At 42.6% G+C, this 26259-nt stretch overlaps 1 protein-coding gene across 1 annotated transcript in view; it reads right to left on the reverse strand.

The window, feature by feature from the left end:
* The window catches only part of ENTPD3 (ectonucleoside triphosphate diphosphohydrolase 3), a 49467-nt gene continuing 23208 nt past the window's right edge, over window positions 1–26259 (reverse strand). The window contains exons 4-10 of the mRNA XM_049766406.1: window positions 21577–21727; window positions 15885–16044; window positions 14656–14889; window positions 11958–12230; window positions 11260–11370; window positions 9698–9835; window positions 1–1162 (exon numbers count right to left, since the gene is read on the reverse strand). Of these exons, the coding sequence (XP_049622363.1) occupies window positions 926–1162; window positions 9698–9835; window positions 11260–11370; window positions 11958–12230; window positions 14656–14889; window positions 15885–16044; window positions 21577–21727 (1304 nt within the window). The 3' untranslated portion in view covers window positions 1–925. The remainder of the gene's footprint in view (window positions 1163–9697; window positions 9836–11259; window positions 11371–11957; window positions 12231–14655; window positions 14890–15884; window positions 16045–21576; window positions 21728–26259) is intronic.

Below are 26259 nucleotides of genomic sequence, written 5' to 3' on the forward strand. Positions count from 1 at the left end.
CTGTCCTCTCTGTCCCGAGAGTCAAGAACTCTAGCTATTTTGCATCCAGCAAAATAACTGGTCAGCAAATCCCAGAAAAGGTGCTCTGTGGTAAATTGAATCTGTCTGGAGGAAGGGAGGCTGGGAGACTCACTTGATAATAGTGTCAAGATGACTGTCCTAAGCAAGGGTCTAAAATGATAGGTAGATGGAAGTGTGCCAGCCTCCTACTCCCCCTCCAGGGGTACAAGAATGCTCAGAGGACACAGCAGTGTGGAGGGGAGAGAGCATGAGGAGACACACATAGATTGCAATCTCATGTGAGAGCCCGGGTAGGAATCCCATTTTGGGAATGTCCTAGCTTTGTCCAGGAGACTTTTCATGTATCTCTTTCCTTTAGAATCAGCCTTCTGATTCTGGTGAAGCCTGACTGTTGCCACAGTCGTTGGGGGGTAAGTCTGTGCCTCCAGATACTATAGTCTACCAATCCGAGAAGGCGCTGTGTTTATGGGAAAGGGTCGTTTTAGTTAAGGTCTACTGGGAGGAAGCCATAAAATGAGACATGTGATACGGCCAAATACTTATTGGGCAGGAATACAAAACGAAGAAAAAGACCAATTGGGGTCAATTCCTTAACATTACACTATTGGACCTTCAACTTATTTTTCTTCTGGGGCACTTGATATAAAGAGCTTGATTTTGCTAGAAAGGCCTGTCCCTCCACTGCTACCCTGTAGATAAGTAAACTGTTGGTGGGTTCTTAGGAGGAGCAACAAGTCTTTGCTACTTTGGAAGATCTTTCTAAATGGTGCTACAGCCTAAACCAGTATCGAAGATGCACCTGGCCTTGACTTCAGTTCTGTTTCCTGATAGTTCCCTTGTCCTGGCAGGTGCCACCAGGTTGGTCTGGGCAGCCTTCAAGCTCCAGGAGCTGCTTCTGCCAGGGTCATTCGGAATCCACTCCATTGTCAAAAGCATGCTGGGGGTGCCTTCGATTCCTGGATGATGCACAGAAGTATACGAGAAACGACAGACTCATCAAGACCATCACTATAAAGAAGATGAGGATGCCCCAAAAAGCCTGTGGCTGCAGGGGCAGGTGGATCAGAGGACTTTCGGCTGGAATTTGATTGGTGAGGTTGAGCATATAGCCTAGAGACCAGGCTATGCTGCTGTTCTCCACCTGTGGAGGAGAGGAGATGGTTCAGTTCTCAAAGTCTTGACTACACATGGCCTGGGGCACATACCCTGCCACCTCCAGAAACACCCCCAAGAAACTGTGTTGAGGAAGTCAAAAGACTTCAGACGGGCCGAAGAAATAGCATGGAGGTAAGGTGTTTGCCTTTCATGCAGAAGGTCATCGGTTTGAATCCCAGCGTCCCATATGGTCCCCTGTGCCTGCCAGGAGCAATTTCTGAGCATGGAGCCAGGAGTAACCCCTGAGCACTGCTGGGTGTGACCCCCACAAAAAAAAAACCCACAAAATAAAGACTTCAGACACTGCAGAGACAAGGCCAGACCCTGCACACAGGGACTGGAAAGGCTCAAAGTTGGAGGGGTCATAAGTACATGGCATTGCAGAGCAAACAGCCAAAAGAACTGGTCCTCACAACCATCTCATAGCTAAGCTATGAAAGTGTTTCTACTGTTAGGCACCAAGTTCTGTAGCTGAAGAGAAAGAGAAGAATGACTGAATAACCCATTTCTTTCTTTTATTTTTTTGGAGGGATGGTGGTTTGGACCACATCCAGCTGTGCTCAGGTCTCACTCCAGGCCCTGCATTCAGGGATCACTCCTGTGGGCTAGGGGGACAGTATGGGATGCCAAGATCAAACCAAGGCAAGTGCCCTACCTGCAAGTGTTCTATCGCTTTGGACATCCCAGAACCCACTGCTAAGAGCAGGATCAGTCCAAATGTCAAACGGATTCCTGTCACTTTCTACATGTTTTTGCCGAAATGTTTTTAGGCAGTTTTTCAAATGTTGAGGCTTCAGAATGAACTAATTTTTAGCAAGTTATAATCCTCTATTTTTTTGGTTTGCTTTTGGGACCACAACTGGTCATGCCTAGTTCTGCTCTCAGGAACTACTCCTGGCAGTTACAGGGACTATATTGGATGGCCATGGATGGAAGTTGGGTTGGCTGCATGCATGGCAAACACCCTATCTGCTGTACTATCTCTTTAATTCCATAATCCTCTCTTATTTTGAATAGTATTCTTTATCCGAAAGACTATTTGACCATATATTAAAGAGAGATATCCTTTTTCTTTTGGTTAGATATACATGATAATTCAAACATTTTTATTTTATTGATTTCAATGTTTTTCATGCCTTTAATATTTAAAACCTAAGGATTATTCTCATAAACTAAATGCACTTGCTTTGTTCTGTCTTAGGAGGGACCTGTGTTCAAGGCTTTCTCATGTTCTGTGTCCAGGGATCATTCCTGGTGGTGCCCAGGGGACAATATGAGATGTCAGTGATCAAGTGGATTGTGTCATATTTCTCTGGTTCCTAGACCTAATTTTTATTTAAAGCATTTTTTTTTGTTTTTTGGGTCACATCCGGTGGCGCTTGGGGTTACTCTTGACTTTATGCTCAGAAATAACTCCTGGCAAGCTCAGGGGACCTTTTGGGATGCTGGAAATCGAACCTGGTCCTGGGTTGGCTGCATGCAAGGCAAACGCTACTGTTGTGCTATCACTCTGGCCCCAATTTAAAGCAATCTTTATTGATTGAGGTCCTGTGATTTATAATAGAGTTAATGATTTCTCATGCTCCTATTTCCAATAGCACACCCATCAACACAGTAACCATCTCCCTCCCCAAAAGACCCCAAAGCCCTGCCTTTCAAACCACCTCCCAATTCAATTGTGTGGAACTGTTGCCTACACCTGATTTCCAAAAATTCAACCAACAATGTTGTGGTTTTGTGATTACTGTGCTGCTGTATTTGAAATCTTTTTCATGTATTAACTTACAATGTTCACTTAGTACTATTTCCACATACTTTATTAATCTTGCCTAACAGTGATAGAGGTGAGCTGAATAAATCACATATTGGTTGCTTTCCTTGCAAGCACCAGACACAGTTTCAGTTCTAGGCACCACAAATGGTACCTGGAGTCTTACCAGAATGTGGCTCAATTTCCCTTCTCTCTAAGTAAAATTGATAGAGATGTGTTGCTCTGTATAGATGAGAATTTGAGGGGATCCTGTCTTATCCCCTCCTCCCACTGTATATAAGCTATACTTAAATTCTAAGCTATGAATAGAGTCTTCTTGTTCACTTTTTCAGGTGCTAGTTTTCTTTTTCCACATAAATTTAAAGCTACAACATTAGTTATTCTTATATCCTACATTTTTGTAATGTTTTCTGGATTTATCTTACTTATTGGAAAGATACTACCCATATAAATACTGATGTGTCAAATCTTTTAAAGTCTCTTTTATACCCTCTATTTAAGAACTGACTTGGCTTTATATACAACTATTTCTTTTCAGATTGTGTTGGGAGTACATTTGGAGGTGCTGGGTCAAACCAGGGTGTAGCACATGAAAGTATATGATTTACCTTTATGTCGCATCCCAAGAAAATGACTTCTATAAATTCTTTATTCATTTTTTAGTTTTTAATTTTAGGGCCACACTCACTGGTGTTTGAAGATTACTCTTGCTTTTATGTTCAGAAATCACCCCTGGCAGTACCTGGCAGAACATTTAGTACTGGGGATTGAACCCAAATCTTTTGCTTGCAAGTCATTCACTCAACCCTTTGCGTTTTCTCTTGCCTTAAAATTATTATTGTTATTTATTATTTCATTTTTTGAGGCCATTCAGCAGTGCTCAGTAGTTATTCTTGTTTCTATGTTCAGGAGTGACCTGGCAGTGCTTGGGGGATCATATGGATAGCCAGTGATTCAAACCAGGGTTAGCAGAATGCAGAGAAGCACTTATTAGCCTGTACTATCTCTTTGACCCCAGGACCTACAGAAGTAAAGGAATTTGAGGGGCTAGAGTGATAGTACAGCACAATAGAGCATTGGCCTTGCACACAGCTGACTAGGGTTAGATCTCTGAGACCCCCATATGGTCCCAAGCCCACTATGAGTAATGAGAGCCATAAGCAATCGCTGAGTGTGTCCCCCACAAAAACAAAACCAAAATGAACCAAAAAATGATAAAGAAAAGGAATTTGAAACCTAGGCTTTGGTATCATCTTAATTATTACTCAATGGAAATTCATTCTCCATTCTCATAATGTTCTTCCTTGCTAATTAGATTCATTAGAAGCAAAACTTAGAAAGTCCATGCCATCAACAGTCCTTGTGCATCTCCAGACATCCTTATTTTCTGAGGATGACTCAATTCTATTTAGGTGAAAATAGAGTCAGAGGCCTAATGAAGGATATCGATTGGTTTAACAGAATTATTGCCAAGGATAATACTGAACAGACTGACTCCAGACATACTTGAGACTTGTACAATAAAATCCTCCCACAACCAGCAAACAAATCAGAGTCTGAGACCCACTGGAGGTTCTGATCCAGAGGGTGAATGAGAACCCCTGGGAGCCCTTGTAGTTGTTCTGGACATTTGATGGGAGATGCATGGCCTCACGCCAATCACTAGAGACATCCTTTTATGTTTGCTTGTTTTTGTTTTTGGGCCACACAGGTAACTGCTCACGATCTGAGCTCAAAATCATGCCAGGCAGGCTCGGGGACCATATGGGATGTTGGACATCGAACCCTGGTTGGCTACATGCAAAGTAAATGTCCTTCCTACTGCTGAGCTGTCATTCTTGCCCCAAAACTGATTCCTTCCTTCCTTCCTTTCCTTCCTTCCTACTTTCCTCCATTTCCTTTCTCTATCCCTTGCCTTTCCTTCCTTCCTTCCTTCCTTCCTTCCTTCCTTCCTTCCTTCCTTCCTTCCTTCCTTCCTTCCTTCCTTCCTTCCTTTCTCTTTTTTCTTTGTTTTCCTATTTTTTTTGGCCACACCTGGTGGCACTCAGAGCTTTCTCATGGCTTTGTTCTCAGAAATTACTTCTGGCAGGTTCAGGGAATCATATGGGAAGCTGGGTATTGAACATGAATCGGTCATGTGCAAAGCAAATGCCCTACATACTGTGCTATCATTCTGGCCATTTTCTTTTCTTCTTTCCTCTTCTTTTATTTTGGTGGGGGGGCACACCAAATTGAGCAATGTTCAATTCTTTGCTTAGGGATCACTCCTGGCAGGTGCTTGCCTTGTACACAGCTGATTAGATTTGATCCCCAGCTCCTGATTCCCATACCCTAAACCTCTCCTTCTAGCCCCTATGTAAAACAAAAGCAAATAGGTAATATCCTCTTTTAAAAACCTTCTTTTCAGGGGATGAAAAGTCCTGCATTTTTTCTCTATCCTAATCAGATTCTCATGGTGCCTGGAGTTAGGAACAGTAGGAGGTACAGGCCAGTTTCCTTGGTTCTGAGCTTCTATTTTTTTTGTTGTTGTTGTTGTTGTTTCTGTTTTGGGGCCACACCGAAGGGTGCTCAGGGTTACTCCTGGCAGGCTTGGGGGACATTATGGGATGCCAGGAATCGAACCAGGATCTATCCCAGGTCGCTGCGTGCAAGGCAAAAGCCCTATCTCTGTATTATCACTCTAGTCCCTAATTTTTTCACTTTAGTAGAAGCAGCTCCATGAATATGACATAACTTCTCTCTCCTCTAGAGATAAAAATGTCTGAGGTAATTGCTGAATCTTTGTTCCTTGGGGACAGTGAGGCCTGTTTCTGGTCAGGAACAGAGAGATTCCAGTCCTAATCCCCTCTACCAAGCTCCAATGGGGCCTCCTCTCCAGCCTCCCCTCAGTCTCCTTCTGGGTTCCTTCCCTTCAGTCCTCTTTTTCCCAAATTGCGCAGACCATGTGAAGTCATTTCAATATATATCATAGACTTCCTGGCAGATTGGATCTTTCAACACCCTGATACTCCACCACTCCAAACCACTAAATGCAAAGATCAATGGTGAGGCTAAAGAAGACATCTACTCTGGGCGATATGGAGAGAAATCCTGGTAATCTCCAAGTCCACCCAAATGCCTGAACCTTATGGATAAGGAACTAAAACCAACACTTAATGGTTTAGCAATAAAATCAAGGAATCAGTAGCCTGCAAAATTAAGAAATCTATCGATGAACAATTCAACCAACTCAAAAGCATGTTAACAATAGTAGAATTACACAAGTGGAGAATCGCATAGACGAACTTGAAGAAAAATTACAAGCCAGGTGGAATAAAGAAGTCAAAAAGAAAGGAGAGACAAACTCTGAAAGAAAATGTAAGGTACTTAATGAGCAAGGACAAGGGAAATAATATCTGAATTATAGGAATTCAAGAAGGGAAAGAAAACGGGAAAGGGGAAGACCAAGTAGTGAGGGGGATAATAGCAGAAAACTGCCCCTCCCTTGGGAAAGAGGTTTCTCCACAAATCCAAGAGGTAAAAAGAGTGCCAAACAAAATAGACCATAACAGAACAACACCAAGACATCTAGTAATCTGAATGGCAAAAAACAGAGAGTTTGGGGCCGGAGATTTAGCACAGCGGTATTTGCCTTGCAAGCAGCCCATCCAGGACCTAAGGTGGTCGGTTCGAATCCCGGCATCCCATATGGTCCCCCATGCCTGCCAGGAGCTATTTCTGAGCAGATAGCCAGGAGTAACCCCTGAGCACCGCCAGGTGTAGTCCAAAAAAAAACAAAAAACAAAGACAAAACAGAGAGATTGACTCTTTAAATCAGTAAGGGAGAAAGAAAACATCCTCAAGTATAAAGGAAACAATATAATAATCAAACTAGATCTTCCATTTGAAACAATCCAGGCAAGAAAAGAGTAGACAGTATTTCATGGTGCAGACTCCTCCTACAGTGCTCACTATCATATCTCTTAGTTTTCTAGACTTAAAAATTATAATTGTTTTTTGTTTTTAAGAATGCTCTATACATAATCTAACTCATGAAACCTTTCTTCAGTAAAGTTTACCCTCACCTATCATGATTGGCCTAGAAAGTGGAAAACCTTTCCATTTGACTTGCCTGCTTTATATAAGTTATATATATTTTTGGCCACACCCAGTGTTCCTCAGGGATTACTCCTGGCTATGTGCTCAGAAATTGCTCCTGGTGTCGGGGACCATATGGGATGCCGGGGATCAAATGGAGGTCCATCCTGGATCAGCCGCGTGCAAGGCCCCAGTGGCTTTATATTTTTAAGCGTTCTGTCCCATTTCACCTGGGTCAGTTTTTCAACTGTAGCCCATGGATCAATCCTCAGTGTCTGTCTATGTGTGTGCATGAGTGTATGTGCTGGCCACCTCAATGTCAGTCTTTAATATACAGAATGTTTGTCTATGTTGCATACCTTCCCCCTTTTCTTACCATCTTACAAATTATTTTCTAACCCTTAATTCACCCCTCATCTGCTATTTTCTCCCTATTTAACCCTTTTTACCCCCGGTTCTCAACTCCTCAGGAAGTGGGATATTCTCCCACCCCAGCCAGCTGCCAACCAGCTCCCAAAGTGAAAAGATAGTCTCAGCTAAAGAAGTTGCCACTGCTGCTGCTGCTGATTTGTTCTGGATGGCCCCTTTTCCCCCACTTCCCTTCATTGTGAACTGTTGCTTGCTACCATATTCAGTTTCTGAGAAGCCCCTAGCTTGAGGACATTTCCTGATATGTGACTGCTGGGAGCCATTTTTTAGACTCCACAAGACCAGATCACAGGCTGAAGCTGTGCTCTGGATTTTACACCCCCTGCTAGACTATTTCAAAAGATTTAAATGGGACATGTATATCACCTTTGAATATTTCTTTAGATGTATTTCCTTAATAGTTATGACCCTTACTGTCTATCTTCTTATGTAGCAGCAATTTCCCTCATTGGGGGGGGGGCTCTACTAAGTAGGGAATTCTAGTAGATAAGTTTCTCTAGTGCTCTGAATTCATGTTAGAACCAGATTATAGGAATTGTTTAGCTTGTTATTTTTACCCCCAGATGCACCAGTAGTATTATGTGGCATTGTTCCTTTCTGCATAGGCACATTAAAATGGGGGAAATATTACATGTACAAACAAGTTCTTATCTAACAGAGATAGGAACACATAAATTTTATATTGCTGTGGGGCTTACACTCTGAACACTTGTCATAGTGACTTGACTTAGGCTACAGAAGATTGGACATTGACCATTCACCCCTGAACCTTGTACTCCCTCTATGGAAACAACATGATTTTCTACCCCAGTACCAGGGATCGGACTTGTACCAGAGAAGACCTTACTGCTGCGGGCATCGACTTACTCCAGAGTGGGCAATATGATACCCTGACGACTTGATAACAGCAACAACTGTGATTGTGAAGATTTTACTGGGATCACAGAGAAAGACTTTGGAGTTGTACAAGCTAGTATGCCTGGTTCCTAGAATTGGTCTTATGCCAGAATACTTCATGGGTAAGGTCTCCCTGTTTTTAGGCAAAAGGTTTTTCCTTTCTATTTTCCCCAGATTTTGCTGTGCCTATGCAAACAACAACTGGCAGATACACAACTTTTTATTGTGTTGGAGACAGTTCCCCGTCAGAGATCAATTTTTCTGTCTTCTGTCTTAATGCAGCTTTTTTCATCTAAAAGCTGCCTACGTGCAGTCTTTGCTGTGAGCCCTTGAGCTAACAGGAAAGGTATTTACAGCTGCAGGAATATTCACTTTGAAGCCCGGAGAGAAAGCAAACACCCCGATACCATTCCCAGATATGAGCTACTCCCTTTAACTTCATTCCGGAGTTAATGGCTATGCAACAAAGCTTGCCCCATCACAAACTGCTAAGAGTTCCGGATAGTGAGCTACAGACCCTACTTTAGGGTCATAGGGCAATTTCTTGAAAGCTGCTGACTTGGGAATGATTGTAAAATTGTCACTGCCTCTCCCTCCCCTCTGGAGGATGATTTACTGCCTTTGTCTCATGGCTTTCGCGCCAAAATGTATGATTGACACCAACTTTTGCCTGCCCCTTTTTCCTCCTCTATATAAGAGATGCTGGACCCCAATAAAGACACCTTAGACCGGTTTAATCGCCTAAGGTCATTATTACTAACCTCTCTCAGATTTTTTACAGGTGTGGTTGTACTTCTAGCCCTGCTAAATAAAGGTGTGGTCGTCCGTAAGCCTCCCGACTGATTTCTGCTGGCCGGGCCCCTCCGGGGGGCTTGCAGGACCCCGCATTATTGTATTTTTAATCTCTCATCTTAAAACAAAAGAGGGCTTACTAAACCTCCTGGTATTGTACTAATGACTTTATAGGTGATAGAATAATTTCCTCAAATATACTTGTTTTCACTTCTTTCTTTTTTCTTCTCTTCCATTTTATTTTTGTTTTTCTTTCTCTTTCTTTCTATTTTTCTCAGTAACTTTGCTTTCCCTTATCTTGAAATAAATGCATTATGATCAATTATGTCAACTATGTGATTCATTTTCTTTAAATTAAAAAAACAAAACAAAATGTCTGAGACTTCAGGCCCACAGTTCCATAATCATTTACATTCTTTTCACAGACAGACATTTTATATATATATATATATATATATATATATATATATATATATATATATATATATATATATATATATATATATATATAAACCCTGGTTTCAAGAAAAAAAAACTCCCTGTATTTTGACTTACCTCTTGTTTAAAATGTATGTGGTGCCAGGTGTCCTCAGTGAATTTGTATCCATTCACAAGCAAGTGGTAAATATAGTGGGCAGAGAAGCAGTAGGAGCGGGCATAGTTCTCATTAAACTTGTGGAGCAGCAATGGAAGCTGAAAAGGAGGTTCCAGGTGGATAAGTGGCAGGCTGGACAAGCATGTTTAAAATCGTACACTTCAGAACACCTTAGGCTCAAAGCCCTATTTTGATTTTGCTTTATGGGGAAAGGGCATACCTGGCACTGCTCAGGAGTTACTCCTTCTAGCTCTGTGCTTAGGGGTCATTCCTGGTGGTGCTCAGGGGACCATATGGGATGCTGAGGATTGAATCTGGGTCAGCTGCAATCAAGATAAATGCCCTACCCGTTGTGCTATTTATTGCTCTGGCCTCAGAGATTGACCTTTTTAAGCTAACTAGTATCCCATGAAATATACACAGCCCAATTTTCTTTCCCAGTCATCCGTGAATGGGTGTTTTGTGGTTTTCATGTTTTGGCATTTGTGATATGCTATGCTATGCTATGCTATGCTAGTCTTCTTAAATTAATGGATTTATATTTGTTGATTAATAATTAGGAATGATATTTCTGTATCAGATGGTATTTCTGTTTTGAATTTTGTTTTATTTTGGCCTGTGGGCCACACCTGGCAGTCCTCAGAAGCTACTCCTAGTTGTTGCTCAGGGGTTCTTCCTGGTAGCGCTACTTAGATTAGGTAGTGCCAAGGATTGAACCTGGGCTCTGGCATATTGAGCTATTTCTCTGGTCCTCCATTTTTAGTTAGCTTGTTTTGTTTGGTTTGGTTTGGTTTGGTTTTGAGCCATACCTGACTCAGGAACTGTTCCTGGCTCTTTATTCAGCAGTTTCCGCTGACTTGCTCAGTGCACTATATGTGGTGCTGGGAATTTGTCTACAGGGTCTGTAGACGAGTGCTTTACCCTTTGTACTATATCTTTGGCTCACTTTTAGCATTTAAAGAAACATCCAAAGGCTGGAGCAATAGTACAGTGGAGAGGGCATTTACCTTGCATATTGTCAACTTAGGTTTAATCCATGGTACCCCATATTGTCCCTCGAGCCTTCCAGGAATGATCCCTCAGCTCAGAGTCAGAAGTAACCCCTTAGCATTTTTGAGTGTGGCCCAAAAACAAATATATATCCATATCATTTTCCATAGAGACTGTACCAGTTTACAGTAGTAGCTACCAAAGTGAATTTCTTCACACCCTGGGCAACACCTTAGTTTCTGTTTTTTTGAGATAAGCCATTCTCACAGGTGTGAGGTGAGTCTTATTGTGGTGTAGATTTGCATTCCCCCATGATAAGTGAAGTTGAGCATTTTTTCCCGTGGGCTATGCACTGATTTAGATACTAGGAATGCAAGTAAAACATGAATCTACAATAAGTACTTGAGTTCAGCTTTCTTATTTTATAGCTGTGGTAAAAATAGGGCAGTATTAAGGCCAAATTCAGAACACACACACACACACACAAACATAATAGATTCTGTGTTCTTGTTCTCTCTTTTTAGATACTGACCTGACTCCAGTTCTGTGAGCAGAAATTCCAGGTGCTAGAGTTGAAGGTTTCCAGAGGAAAGTTATCCGAAAGATTGAGAGCACTGACTGTGTAGTAGAATCCTGCAAAAGCCTGAAAAAGAGCACAGAAGAAAATGAATTCTTTTTTTGAGGGGCTACACCCAGCAGCACTCATTACTCACGCTCTGCACTCAGAAAATGCTCCTGGCGGGCCGGAGAGATAGCACAGTGGTAAGGTGTTTGCCTTAGATGCAGAAGGGTGGTGGTTCGAATCCTGGCATCCTCCCCCCACCCCGCAGCCTGCCAGGGGTGATTTCTAAGCCCGGAGCCAGGAGTAACCCCTGAGCACTGCTGAGTGTGACCCAAAAACAAAAACAAAAAAAAGAGAAAAAAGAAAAAAAAAGAAATTTCTCCTGACTTGGGGACCATGTGGCATGTTGGAGATCAAACATACGTCTGTCCTGCCTGGGTCAACAGCATGCAAGGCAAATGCCCTACTGCTATGCTACCACTCCAGCCCCAGGAAATGAATTCTTTTTTTGGAAATTAATTCTTAAAATTGGATTTAGTATTGATGTGCCAGGATAGGTAATAAAAAAGAGAGACAGATAGATGGAAGAGAGGCAGAATGATGAGAAATATTCAGTGGGTGGGGGGGGGGGGTAGAGAAAGGATGCCTGCAGTGGTTTTTGCTCTTACCATAAATGACCCCGTAACTTTTGGCTGATAGACACCATTAAAGGAACAGTTTTCTTGGTCTTGGCAAGCCTTGAAATCAAATAGTTGAGCCACCATGTCTCTACACAGTGAAGGATCCCCACTGCCTTTGAAAGTGATGATGTCATCATGTTTGTAGTTGGTGGGCTTCAGGTCCTCTGTGCAGGGGCTATTAAATATTCTCTCCATGGTGAAGTTGGTGGTGTAATTCCGAGGGTAGCAGGGGTTGATGAGGCTGGTTTGGGTGGAAGCGTTCTGTAGGCACAAGAGTGAGGCTTCAGAAACTCCTTCATAGCAGAGAGCCAAGTGTTTACCTTTTGTGAGCTCTGACAATAACTACCCTCCATTGCCAAGACAGTAAGGAAAATGCTGGTGATATCTAGACTCCCCCAGAGTCTAGATCAGTTATTTCTCATTTCTGTGGAACTTCATCCTACCACATCCTACCAGGTTTCATCCCACAGCCATTAACACCATTTTTTCCTCTGATCCTCTTGGAGTATGGATGTGGAGTGGGGAGCACTTGGTCCTAAGTGGGGTACAGTAAGAAAAGGTTTAAGAAAAGGGTTAAGTTCTCTCCAGGAACTGGGGGATAGTTATCAAGTTCCAGTGCTCCACTTGTGCTAATGTGGCCTGACTGCCCTCTAGACACTGTGAAACAGGCTTTATGAGCATGCTTTGATGAGAAAATAAGATAGGTTTAGATGAATTCATTGTTTTAAATATTATATTTTCTATACAACTAACAAAATCACCCCAAAGGGACAAATATATGACAACTAAATATCCTTTGAACCCACTTCCAGCCACCAGAGCCCCAGTTAAGAGTAGAAGTGGCTACCATTGCCATTGTGCACATGCATAATGAGAGAGAAAGAGAGAGAGAGAACAAGAGGGAGAGTGTGAGACAGAGACAGAAATGGAGAGATGGAGAGACACAGAGAGAAACTTATTCTTGGAAATTCTTGAAATCCCTGAGATTTCAATCCTGCAATAAAAAGTCATACACATTGTTGGTAAGAATCTTGATGATATTAATTTTCAAGAAAATTTTCCTATTTATTCATTTATATAAATAAGTATATTTTGACCCTACCAAGTAGAAGTAAAACCAGTTGTTTATAAGTCACATCTAAGAAAGTTAACTATATTGTGCAGTAGGAGCAAAATAGCATGTAGATTGGTGCTCATCAAAAGATAAATGGTTGCCGAATTGTAATCATTTCATACTGACAAACATTATCTGTTGACTTAGAAATATGGAACAACCATATAACAAGTTTTGATCAGTGCAGATATTCTGTGACTAAGATTAGTGGTGCTGGGGTCTGGTCTTTGGGGTGTGGGTCTTTCATTTTTACTTTTAACCTTTTTTAGGTAAAGTTGAACATTTTTAGCATTGCTCACAATCAAAGGAGATGGGTTTTCCATCCAGAGCTTCTCTTTTGGAAAGAAGTGAGTGTGTTGGTGACAATATTTCAGTGAGAGCATGGGTGTGGGTAGTGTTTAAGGAGACCTTGATGGAGAAGACTGGCCTGGCTCTCTGTGGGGTGGGCTCTGGACGACAGTGTATGGGCTGTGAGCATGGTGTAGGCACTGCACCTAGGACCCAAAGGCGAGTAGCTGAGGGCAGCCTGTGGTTCCGCTGCTTGCTTTTGTTGTGAGTGCTGAGAGTGGCTGAGGGATGCATTTCTCTCCCTCAGTTACCAAAGTGGGCTGTAGGGAGACACAGGTTCACGCATCCATGCTGGAGCCACTTTCCTTGTGGACCTGGGCCTGTGTTCTTTAGTTGGCTTCCTGCCCCTTCCAGTGATCAAGGCACTCTTCATTTTGGTCACACTGCCATGATTGAGATTGACAACTCCTAGTCAGTGGATGGGGGTAAGGGGGTATCTGAGGTTTCTCTATGGGGCTCATGCCATGAGGAACACATGTTACATTTAACCTCAGCTTATGGGTGACAGCCTTCTAGCTAGGGCCTGAAGCAGCAACTATGTCTTGGGACAGTCAGTATATCTGCATCACTGACCCCATGTAACGAATGTAGTTTCCCTAAAATTTCACTTCCCACAGGGCAGCAAGCCTACCTAATATTGACCCATCTCAAAAAAGAGCAGGTCTGGGGCAGAGTTTTGCTGCTCCCTGTCAGTAGCATTTCTTTGAGGACCACTTTTTAATAGTTTGCCTGTACTCGGGGAGTCTCAAAATTTTCATGTTTATTTAGTTTCTGACTTAATAACACTTGGCATCTAGAAAGGGATCCCAGGTCTTTAATCATTTCTAAAGCAGAGATTCTGAAACTTCTTTGAACTTTTAACTCAAATACATTGAATGTAGTTAAGGGAGAAAGAAATAGAGAGGGGCCCAGATAGAGAATTGAAAGATGTTACATGGTATTGTTTCCACCTCTAATTTAATTTTTTGTTTTGGGCCACCCCCAGTAGTACCTAGGAGCTGGCTACTCATGACATGGTGCTTGGAAGCTGCTCCTGGTTATGCTGGGAGGCTGTGCAGTACAGAGAATGGACCTGAGCCTCCCAAATGCACACCATGTGTTCATTCTGTTGAACTATATCTCTGGCCCCCACTTCCCTTTTCGTTGGAGAAGCTCTCAGAAGGGAAGGCAACTTGCCCTCAGCTAAGAGTCCTGCAGAAACACTTGTTTCCCCGGCTCCAGTACCTTAAGTAAAATTGCCTGAAGCTGCTTCTCAGCCTCATTCCGCCCATAGCACTGGAAGCTGTGTGTGTAGAGCTTGTATGTGTATCCATAGAGAGACACTTGCATGATACCACTGGCGTTCAGCTCCAAGTTCTTTCCCACTGCGAAGGATATCTGGGTAGAAGCACCACCTAAATCCAGGGCCCCTGTGGTCTTTGCTCCATCGGGATGCACCCACATATTCCACAGGCTCTTCTGCAAGGTGAGAAAATAAAGTAAGAAAAAGCCAAAAAAGAGAATCAACTCTGTTGTTCAAGTCAAGTAAACCTGCAGCTTCTCCATCCAAGACCTATTTCTTATTGCTATAACGTTTGACCTGGGGAGCATGCATGCCAAATGTCTCCTTATATGACAGAAACTGGAACAGAAACATAAATGGATGAAGCAGGTGAGATATAGACAATTGGGAGTAGTGGCTTGGGACTCATTGATAACTCATTAGCTGGACTCTATTCTGGGTAGTTGTTGCCAGGACTCAACTGGCAATGTTGAGTTCCAGTATTGAAAACCCTCAGTGTTGAGTCCATTTAATACTGTTTTCTTATTTGGTAGGGGAGTGTGAGGGAGGTAGTCAGGAAAAGCTAGAAATGTGGAATTTTAATGAGAATTTTCCAGATAATTACCATTGACAATCAATTAGAAATACATATAATATATATGCATGGTTGAGGGGTGGACAAACTAGTTCCTGGGATGGATATGCTAATGGTGACCTTGGTTTTTGTCTTCTGAAACATGGTGGCTGTCTCTGGGAGTTAGCATTCCTCCTGCTCACCAGTGGAGCAATGAGTGTGAGGACTGAAGTCTCCTACAAAATCTCCTACAGCAGAATGCAGGAAGTTTGGACAGATTGGATGACTATGGTACATCTTGGAAGGATCCATTTCCAGCTGCCCTTCAAAAGACCTATATCTGGGTGCTGAATTTAGACTTATCTCCTTCCAATTTCTGGCAGGCCACAAGTGGGATACTGCTCTCCCGCTGCTATGCACTAGATCTAGTTTATGATCCATGTTTTTGTCCCTGACATACATGTTGTTCCTTAGCCACATCTCAACAGCATTTTCTTACCACATGCCATGATAGAGTAACTCAGGAGAGATGCCCCTGTTCAAGCACTTTGTCAAATCACTTTGTCTAGGGGAGAGGACAAACAACAGGATGAAAGTCAGGCTTTTGTTTTCACACACCTCCAGGAAATTTCCCATTAAATAGTTGGCTGTAATCCATCCATAGACCCCTTCATCTTGCCCAGAAATGATTTGAGCACCTCTAAAATCAAAGGGCTGGGAGTTGAAGTAATTTTCGATGCTGGCAAGGACTTCATTGGCTGCGGTTTCATTTTGCAACCTAGGCAAGGGAGAGAAGACAGAGGCTGAATGTCCTGTGACGTCTCAGAATGACCTTCCTCACTAGAGAGACGAACTCCCCCCACCTCCTTGAGTGGTGGGAGCAGTTTCTTGGATGTGGGATGCATAACATACCTTTTGCAAGGAGAAGTCTCCCAGACAACTGTGATGTCAGGTGCATTGTTATCTTAAAACTGTTCAGGAGGAAGAGAGTTTGCAGAAAAATATCTTTTGCTCTCTCTCTCTCTCCCTTCTCCAATTCTATACAATTCTCAGGCTTCATTTAATCAAGACTTTCCTGCCTGCTCACTATTGCTGTCTCTGATTAGCAGATGGAAGGTGAAGATATAAGAATGGCATGGGATAGGGGTTGGAGCAATAGTATAGTAGTGGAGCAGTGGGTAGGGCACGTAGCCTTGCCACATAGCTGATGTGGCTTAGATCCCTGGCATCCCACATGGTCCCTGAGCACTGCCAGGCATAATCTCTGAGTGCAAAGCTGAGAGTAACTCCTGAGTATCACTGGGAGTGGCCTAAACACCCCCATCCCAAAGCGAGAGGACAGATCAAAGCTCTGGAACCCATGCCTGGCACGCATGGATTTGATCTAAGTTTGATCTGTGAAACCACATGGCCTTCATTTTTGAGCACCACTGTGTGTACTGGATAATCCCTAAGCACTGGCTGTGCTCAATATCCAAATCAAGCTGGCCAAATATTACTGGGATCCTCTGAGCAGGACATAGCAACCCGCCCGCCCTCAAAGAGCAGCATGGGTAATTTCTTGGGAGCAGTCCATAAAGGAGCTTTGCTTTGCTCTGCAAGAAGGCTTCTTCCTAAAGGGGTGTGAGGGCTCTTGGGGTAGTCAGTGGATTGAACCCCCCTGGACCCTGAAGGAGGTGGTGAGAGAATGCACCTCTGCCATTGCAGGCCATCTGATGTCATCTCACCCTGTGTGGGAGATGACTTTCCCCTTCATCAGAGGATTAGGAAAGTCTTGGCAACAACTCAGTTTGCACTTGGAAGAAGAAAGAGTACTACTAAAAGCTGCACTCTATTCTAATTCAGTGGCACATTATTAAGATGGAAAAGAATCCAGGTTTTCCTCATGTGATCAGTTCCCATCCCAGCTGATATCTGACTGTTTAATTTTTTTTAATTTGGGGGACATATCTGGAAATGCTCACGATTTACTCTTGGATCTTTACTCAGAAATTACTCTTGGAGGCTCAGGATACCATATGGGGTACCAGGGATCAAACTCAAGTTGGTTGCAAGCAAAGCAAGTACCCTACCCACTGTACTATCTCTCTGGCCCCTGCTTGGCTTTATTTATTATTTTTTCAATCAATGAAAATGTCATCTAGTTCCTCAAAAAGATAGATCACTATTAGAAAGTCTTACAAAGAGTAGTTAATATTTACTCTATTTAAAGAGTATGCGGTAATGTTTCATTATCCATATTTTTTTCCCATGGATGATACATTATTCCCATGGACTTATTATTTCTAACAGAGAGAGCTTAGGTAAAGAATAAGAAATTCTTGAAGAAAAAAGAAGAGGAGAAATTTCAGTATCATTTCTTTTTCAAGTAAACTCAGTAATTCTAAAACACAAGATTCCAAGTATGCACAAATTTTACCATACTTTTCGCACCTGACCATAAAACTTACATAGTTTTTAGACAAGGAAAACAAGAAAAAAATTCTAAAGCAAATGGTGTATTAAAATATTTAATAAATGCAATGAGATATGGTCAGGAGATGGTGGCTGGGAACAACCAGCCTGTGAGGCCGGAGTATATTTACAATACGCCAGTCCAGCTGGCTAAACACATTTATCTAACCATTATTTTTCCATCAGAAAATAATAAAACATTTTTTAAATACGTTTTCATTAATATAAAAAATAAAAGTCGCTGGAGCGATCAAATAGTCTTAAACAAAAGCTCTGCATGTGACAGTGAAAGTACATTTGCTCTGCTATGTGATTGCTCGTGCTATGTGGTATGTCTGCGCAATAAAGGGACATAACACATAAATGCACATAACTCTGTGGTTAGTATCTGCTCTCAGACTTCAGCTGTAGGTGGCATTTGCTCCATAAGATGCACAGACATTTCCCCCATTTCTCTGTCTCTGTCTCTGTCTCTGTCTCTCTTTCCCTCCCTCCCTCCCTCCCTCCCTCCCTCCCTCCCTCCCTCCCTCCCTCCCTCCCTCCCTCCCTCCTTCCCTCCCTCCCTCCTTCCCTTCCTTCCTTCCTTCCTTCCTTCCTTCCTTCCTTCCTTCCTTCCTTCCTTCCTTCCTTCCTTCCTTCCTTCCTTCCATCACACCCGACAACACTCAGGGATTACTCCTGGCTCTTCGATCACAAGTCACTCCTGGCAGGCTCAGGGGACCATATGGGATGCTGGGATTCAAATGGGGGTCTGTCCTGTGTTGGCTGAATGCAAGGCCTTATCGCTGTGATACTGCTCTGACCCCTCTTTCTTTTCTTTTTTTTCTCAGAGATTATAACCTGCATTTTGTATATGCAAGGTATGTGTTCCATTACTTCATGACTTCATAGCTGATGGTATTAAATTGGTTCTGTTTATTGCTTTCCATGTTTTCATGCCCACATACATGCTTTCCCATTACTGAGATCACAAACAAAGTGGCTCTGAGGTAGAATGTTGACTTCTGGGGATGAAGCCTTATTGTTATAATTTTTTTCCTTTTTTTTCCCCTTACACCTTGAATTATACAGGATTTACTCCTGGCTCTGCTCAAGGATTACTTCTGGTAGATCTTGAGGGATGCCAGAGATCAAACCTAGGTTAGACACATGTGAGTTTGGAGCAGTTTTCATTCCAAATATTTTTCTTCTTTTTTGGGGGTGGTGGTCACACCCGGTTGTGCTCAGGGGTTACTTCTGACTCTGCACTCAGAAATCGCTCCTGGCAGGCATAGGGGACCATATGGGATGCATGGATTTGAACCACTATCTCTCCTGAATCGGCTGCATACAAGGCAAACACCCTACCTCTGTGCTATCTCTCCGGCCCCATCCATTCCAAATAATTTTAAGTATTTTCTTTTTTTGGGGGAGTCACACCCGGCAATGCTCGGGTTATCCTGGCTGGCTCTATGCTCAGAAATTGCTCCTTGCAGGCTCGGGGGACCATATGGGATGCCGGGATTCGAATCACCATCCTTCTGCATGCAAGGCAAATACCTTACCTCCATGCTATCTCTCCGGCCCCAATTTTAAGTATTTTCTAATTGACGATTTTTCAATCATTTCAAGGTCATGGGACTACTGTAATGGAGCAAAGCTGAAGACAAAAGGGCATTTGAAAACAAGGCAACTAGGAGAAAAGATGTAGCTGCAGATTCAGAAGGAGCCGATTAACTAATGAGAATGAGACTGATTTCCCAATATTGAGAAGCTTTGCCTGAGGGGAGGTGCAGTGATTTCATTATTTTAAGACTGATTTCATAAGTCAGAGGGAGAGAGATAAGCACAAAATAGTTTCACTCATCTGTGGAATTTAAGAAAAATAAAGACAGTATAATAATAACACCCAGAGACAATAGAGACAAGGGCTGGAAGGACCAGCCCATGATAACAAACTTATCACAAAGAGTGGTATGTGCAGTTAGAGAAGTAACTATACTAACAACTACCATGACAGTGATGAGAGAGAAATAAAAGAGAAATAGAATGCTTATCTTAGAGACAGGCAGGGGATGGGGGTGGGTGGGAGTAGGTGGAACAATGGTGGCAGGAAAGTTGCACTGGTGAATGGGGGTGTGTGCATTTTATGGCTGAAACCCAATTACAAACATGTTTGTAACTATGTGCTTAAATAAAGAAATTATTTTTTTTTAATTTTTTTAAAATTTCAGGGACAATTGCATACCGTAGAAATTACATTGATATGAGTTTCCCTTAGTGGAGTTAGTGGTGTATAGATATAAACACATTTCTAGGAACCAAAAAGATAGCTCAACAGGCCGAGTTTATGTGGGAGGCCTGAGTTCCAGCTCCAGCACTGAAAAGTCCCAGAAGCAGCTCAACAACAGGCCAGGAGTGTGTGACCCACAAACCAAAAAACAAATCAAAGAAAAAAGTTTTTTTTATTATTTTTTATAAAATATTTTTTAAATTTTATTTTATTTAAACACCTTGATTACATACATGTTTGTGTTTGGGTTTCAGTCATGTAAAGAACACCACCCATCACCAGTGCAACATTCCCATCACCAATGTCCCAAGTCTCCCTCCTCCCTACCCGACCCCCGCCTGTACTCTAAACAAGCTCTCCATTTCCCTCATACATTCTCATTATTAGGACAGTTCAAAACGTAGTTATTTCTCTAACTAAACTCATCACTCTTTGTGGTGAGCTTCCTGAGGTGAGCTGGAACTTCCGGCTCTTTTCTCTTTTGTGTATGAAAATTGTTATTGCAAGAATGTCTTTCATTTTTCTTAAAGCCCATAGATGAGTGAGACCATTCTGCGTTTTTCTCTCTCTCTCTCTGACTTATTTCACTCAGCATAATAGATTCCGTGTACATCCATGTATTGGAAAATTTCATGACTTCATCTCTCCTGACAGCTGCATAATATTCCATTGTGTGTATGTATCACAGTTTCTTTAGCTATTCATCTGTTGAAGGGCATCTTGGTTGTTTCCATAGTCTTGCTATGGTAAATAGTGCTGCAATGAATATAGGTGTAAGGAAGGGGTTTTTGTATTGTATTTTTGTGTTCCTAGGGCATATTCCTAGGAGTGGTATAGCTGGATCGTATGGGAGCTCGATTTCCAGTTTTTGGAGGAATCTCGATATCGCTTTCCATAAAGGTTGAACTAGACGGCATTCCCACCAGCAGTGGATAAAAGTTCTTTTAATTGTTTGGGGGCCATACCTGGCAATGCTCTGGGTTTATTCTTGCTCTGTATTAGGGGTAATGGCTGGCAGGAATTGAAGGACCATATTGGGTGCTGGAGATTGAATTTGAGTTGGGTTCTTTCTAGAGAAGCACTCTGCTCACTGAATTCTCTCTTTGGCCCACCAAAAAAACTGTTTCTACCTTTCCATAAAAAGACTAGAGGTATGAACTTTTTTGGAAGAGTCACCCCAGTGGTTCTCAGAGATTATTCCAACCAGTGCTCTGGGAACCAGATTGGGTGCTGGGAATTGAACTTGGATCAGCTGTGTGCAAGGCAAATACCTTATTCAATGTACTATTGCTCCAGCCCTAAAACAAACTAGAGGTACATTCCATGAATAGATTTCACTTTCTCTTCATCTTTCTATTTTCCCCACAGCATTCTCTGTACAATCACCAAAGGAACAGAAATCAATTTTTAGAACTGTTTCTTTCTGGTTATTAAAATAAAGACTGAAAGGTTTCCCAGATGTTAGAGCTTTAAACTTAGGGCAAAAGAAGGGCCTCTTTGGAATTTGTTCCCAGAAAGTTTGGCAGGTTCAACACATTCCTATTATTTTGGTGCCGTGGCTGCTCAGAGCCACCCCGCTCTTACCTGAGCAAGCGCATCCCAGCTGTGGCTCCCAGGTAAAGGTGAGTGGATTTGTGGAGTTGCTCTGGAATCTGCATCTTTACTTGTTGCATGCAATTTTCGAACGCTTTGGGGGCCTCCTGGGGACTACTCCCATAGCTGGAGATCCCGGAGCCTGAAAGGCAATCAATCCATCAGCACTTCTTAGCAATCCCAGGAACCAACTCTTATAATAAATAAAGTTGTAATACCACTTTTATAATTAAGGTAAGTCAGACTCAGAAATGGACAGGGTTTGATAGGGCACAGCAGGAAGTGGTGATGCCAAGTCCCCGTTGCCACTCTGATAAGGAGCCTCCTCAACACTGTAAGGAAGGAATTACAAAAGTGAGAAAAAGTAAGCAGGGCTTGCCTCTACCCCCTACATTTTTTAGGGAAGGGCAAGGGCAAGGTGAGCCTGGTGATTCTTGGATTGGGCCAGAGAGTTCAAGTTCAAGTTTATCCCAGCCATGTGGTGCTACTCAGGCCCAGGGGTACCATGGGCCACCAGAGTCACCCAGTGGTGCTTAGGGAGTGGTGCTGGTGTAGGTGTAGGAAAATGAAAGGGTTTTAGACTTGGTCCTTTAACATGGCCTTTGCACTCTCTCCCTGGCACTGCCAGGATTTACCCTACAACATTTTCTCAGGGTTGGAGGCAGGTTTGCATGTGGGAGATTGGGACTGATCTCCAGCAGTGCAAGGTCCCTCGAGCACCATTGGCAGGATCTCTGAGAATCACTGACTGTGGCCCAATTATTCTTAAATTATGAAAATTTCAAATTGTAAATAAAAATAGGGAGAATAGTATCTTGAAGCCCATATCTAGCTCCCAGCTCCAAACAGTGAATTCCTGCTTCATCTATATTCTCACCAGTTCTCACCCCACCCCACAGAGCAAACTGCAAACATGGGATTATTTCATTTAAATAATATTTTATGACTTTTTACTAAAAGAAGAGAGTGGTCTAAGAAGCCCAATCACAATCTGACTGTTATACCCATATAATTTAAAATAACATTGAGCACAATAAAAATGTAATTCACATTCACATCTCATCTGTGTTCACATTTATCTCCTCTCTCTAGTCTCTGGGTCAGGGCTCAAATAAATTCCATTCTCTTAAGCCTCTTAAAGGATAATATCTCTTTTGGGGCCAGAGTGATAGCACAGAGGTATGGTGCTTGTCTTGCATGCGGCCGACCTGGGATGAACCCGGGTTTGATCTCTGGCTTCCCATGTGGTCCCCCGACCCTGCCAGGAGCGATTTCTGAGCACAGAGCCAGGGGTGATTCCTGAGTGCCTCTAAGTGTGGCCCCAAACAAAACAAAAAGATAATAGCTCTTTTGAAAAGTTAATTCTTAAAATGACTGCAGTTAACTTGGGCTTGAGACACGTGCAGCAGTAGGGTGCATGACTTGCAGCATATGGCTAACAAGTATTTATCCTCAGCATCCCATAAGCCTTACCAAGAGTGATCCCTAAACACAGAGCCAGGAGTAATCCGTGAGGTTCGCTGGTTGTGACCCCCAACCAAACAAAAATCATTATAGTTAAGTGACATATTAACATGTTAATAACAGTATTAACATTGATGGACTTTAAAAATATTTAAAAAACTAAGTCACTGTTGGGGCTAGAGTGATAGCACAGTGAGTATGACGTTTGCCTTGCACACTGCACACGGATGAACTGGATTTGATCCACAGCATCTTGTATGACTTTTCCCCACATCCCCAACCTGTCAGGAGTAATTTCTGAGCACAGGGCCAGGAGAAACCCCTGAGCATCATTGGGCATGGTCCAAACCAAATAAAAAATTAAGTCACTGTCATTTGCAAAATTGTTTATAAACACACAAAGACCAATATTATGGTCTTGCTCTATATCGCACCTCTGAAGTGTCCAATGCCCTCCGCTATGTCCTTAAACCATATGTAGGCTGTCTCTTTGGTCCCACCCACCTGTCCCCACAGTGCTTGGTAATCTCAGTTAGTCATCATTTGATATTGTCTATGCCTTTGTTTGACTTTTCTTTGAGATCATTAATATTTGTCCTCCAAGAATTGATTTGTCTTGCGTATTTTTAATTTTGAATGATAAAACAACAAATTCATCTAGTTTTCGAACACAAATACAACATATCTGTGAAGAAGACAGGACATTTTTTCAAACTTTTGATTGGACTGACTAACAGCTGTTTTCAGAGCTCACAGCCCTGGTATCTAACACTGTGTGTCTTTTTTTTTTTTTTTATCTCTGTACAGGGAAGGATTTCACAAATATCTATTTCCTTTAAGTCTTTTAGTCTTCAAATTCAGCCTTCCCTTTCCATTTCCTTTGGTAATAAAAACAACTGTTCCTCGTCATTTTATTTGTCCTCTACAGTTTCCCACAGCCTAGATTTTGCTGATTGCCCCCACGTGGTTCATTTAATGTGATACTATAGACTCTATTTCTCCTATCCACTGATAATTGCATGGAAAGCCTTAGATCAAGTAAACATCTTTCCTAGAAGTGTTGAGTGCCTGCTTGTCCCTTTCTATGCTGGTAGTAGGCATAAATGACTATGGCTTAGCTCCATTAGTCCATTAGGGGTTACAAAATTAGGGGTAATATTCTATTTCCCTAAATGATGCCTCACTTATCAGAACCACTTTTATAGGAAAGAAACTTCTCCACCATCAACTCTTGGTTATCTTACAATAGCTTGGATAGGACAGGCAGGATAAGACTTTCCCCTTACCAGCTTACAAAAATCGCATCTCCAAAACCACCTTCTTTTCACCAACAAGGGACTGTGATAATTAAGTCTTTAGGAAGATATAAATTCATTCTATTTTATTTGGCCACACCCAGCAGTACCTAGAGTTTATACTCCTGTCTCTGTGCTTAGGGCCTTCTCTTGCTAGGGTTTGTGGAACTATGTGTGGTGCTGGGGATTGAATCCAGGTCAGCTGAAAATTGCCTTGTTCAAAAGGAGTAATGGGCACCACTGAGCACTATTGGGTGTGACCCCCCGAAACAAGACAAAACAAAATAAAACAAATAAATTATCCTTTACCCATGTTTGGCCAGAACCAGCCCCATTAGCACAAGACTTTGATTTCTGTCCCATGGTTTTGTTTTGGTTTTGAGGCCACAGCCACTGATGCTCAGGGGTTACTCCTAGCTCTGTACTCAGAAGTCACTCCTGGCGAGGATTAGGGACCATATGGGATGACCAAGATTGAACCCAGGTTTGCTGTGTTAAGCACTCTATCTACTCAGGCACTCAGGAGTTACTTCTGGCTCTGTGCTCAGAAACCACTCCAAGCAGACTAGAGAGATCATATGGGATGCTGGGGATCAAGCCAAGTCAGGTAGGCTGCCCAACTACAGGCAAGGCAAATTCCCTACCACCATGCTATGGCTCTGGTCCCCAAGGATAATTTTCTATGGTGATAGTGGGCCTGGTGCTCAAGCAAATCTTTATGGAATTTCAATGAAGAAAGTAATTGAGTGTAGGTTCTGGTAGAACTACTGGTTTCAAGGGAAAATACAAATGTCCTTTGTAGAAGAGGCAGCTGAGTCGGGAGCACAACACTCCGCTGAAGAGATGAGTAGATTGGCCAGGAGTACAAGCTTTGTGTGCAGGAGCCCCGAGTTCCATCCTGGCCCTACACTGACCCCCTAAACAACCTTTGAGCACTTAGCCAAGAGTAGCCCCAAATCTGGTCAGGATGGTTACCTTTTTTCCCCTCCTATACCCATACCCAAAGGTTAAAAAAGGAAGTTTGCAACATAAGGGGAGCCAGAATTATAGGGGCCAGCATAGGAATCAGCAACAAAGATGGCTCATTGTGGGGACAAGGCAAAAAAATGCAGCAATGAAGGATGAGAATGGGTAGGCCCAGTCTGACCAAGACATTTCTGAGTACTGGGCATTCCAGAAACAGAGTTGGATGAGCAAACATTCACCACTCCCTCAGGTTTTCGTGCCAGGGAGTCCTGGGGAAATTTGCAACTGAGAAACCAGAAACCCAAATTATCTTGAGAGAAACCACATGTCCTGGCAGGAATGCTACCACTGAATATGAGCTCTGTAATTTAAGCTTTAATTCCTGGTCATTCTGAGTATATATGGGTCCTGGGAAACAGTGATGAAAGGGAAAATCTATGGATGTACTGTGGGTTCAATGCCCTGGTGGGCTCTGGGCCACACCTTGCGAAATTCCCAAGAGAATTTAGACTGATGACACAGATCTACAGTCTAAAGACTCCCAGGACCAAGTTGGCTCTAATGCTCTTCCAGGATGAAGATAGATAGGTGTGTGTGTAGGTGTGTGTGTATTATGTGTGTGCATGAGTGTGAGAATGAGTGTGTGTGTGAGAAAGAGAGAGAGGAAGAGAGAGAGAGAAAGCGATTATGTGGTATCATTCAAGTGGTACTCAAAAGGCTAGGATGTCCCATTGGGTGATTCTTGGTGAACTAAGTTGGTTCAATTTAATGTAAAGGTCCAAGGATGTGGTGTTGCTCAAGACCTGCAGTATGGGGACACCCAAATCACCCCAGCAGTGCTCAGTGGCCTGGACCCAGCAAGTTTGGATCTCCAAGTGGTGCTGAGATCAGACTGGGGCCAACCGCATATAAGGCCTGTGCATTAACCCTCATCTCTCTGACCCCCTAA

Source organism: Suncus etruscus, chromosome 20 (assembly GCF_024139225.1).
Source record: "Suncus etruscus isolate mSunEtr1 chromosome 20, mSunEtr1.pri.cur, whole genome shotgun sequence".
NCBI lineage: Eukaryota > Metazoa > Chordata > Mammalia > Eulipotyphla > Soricidae > Suncus > Suncus etruscus.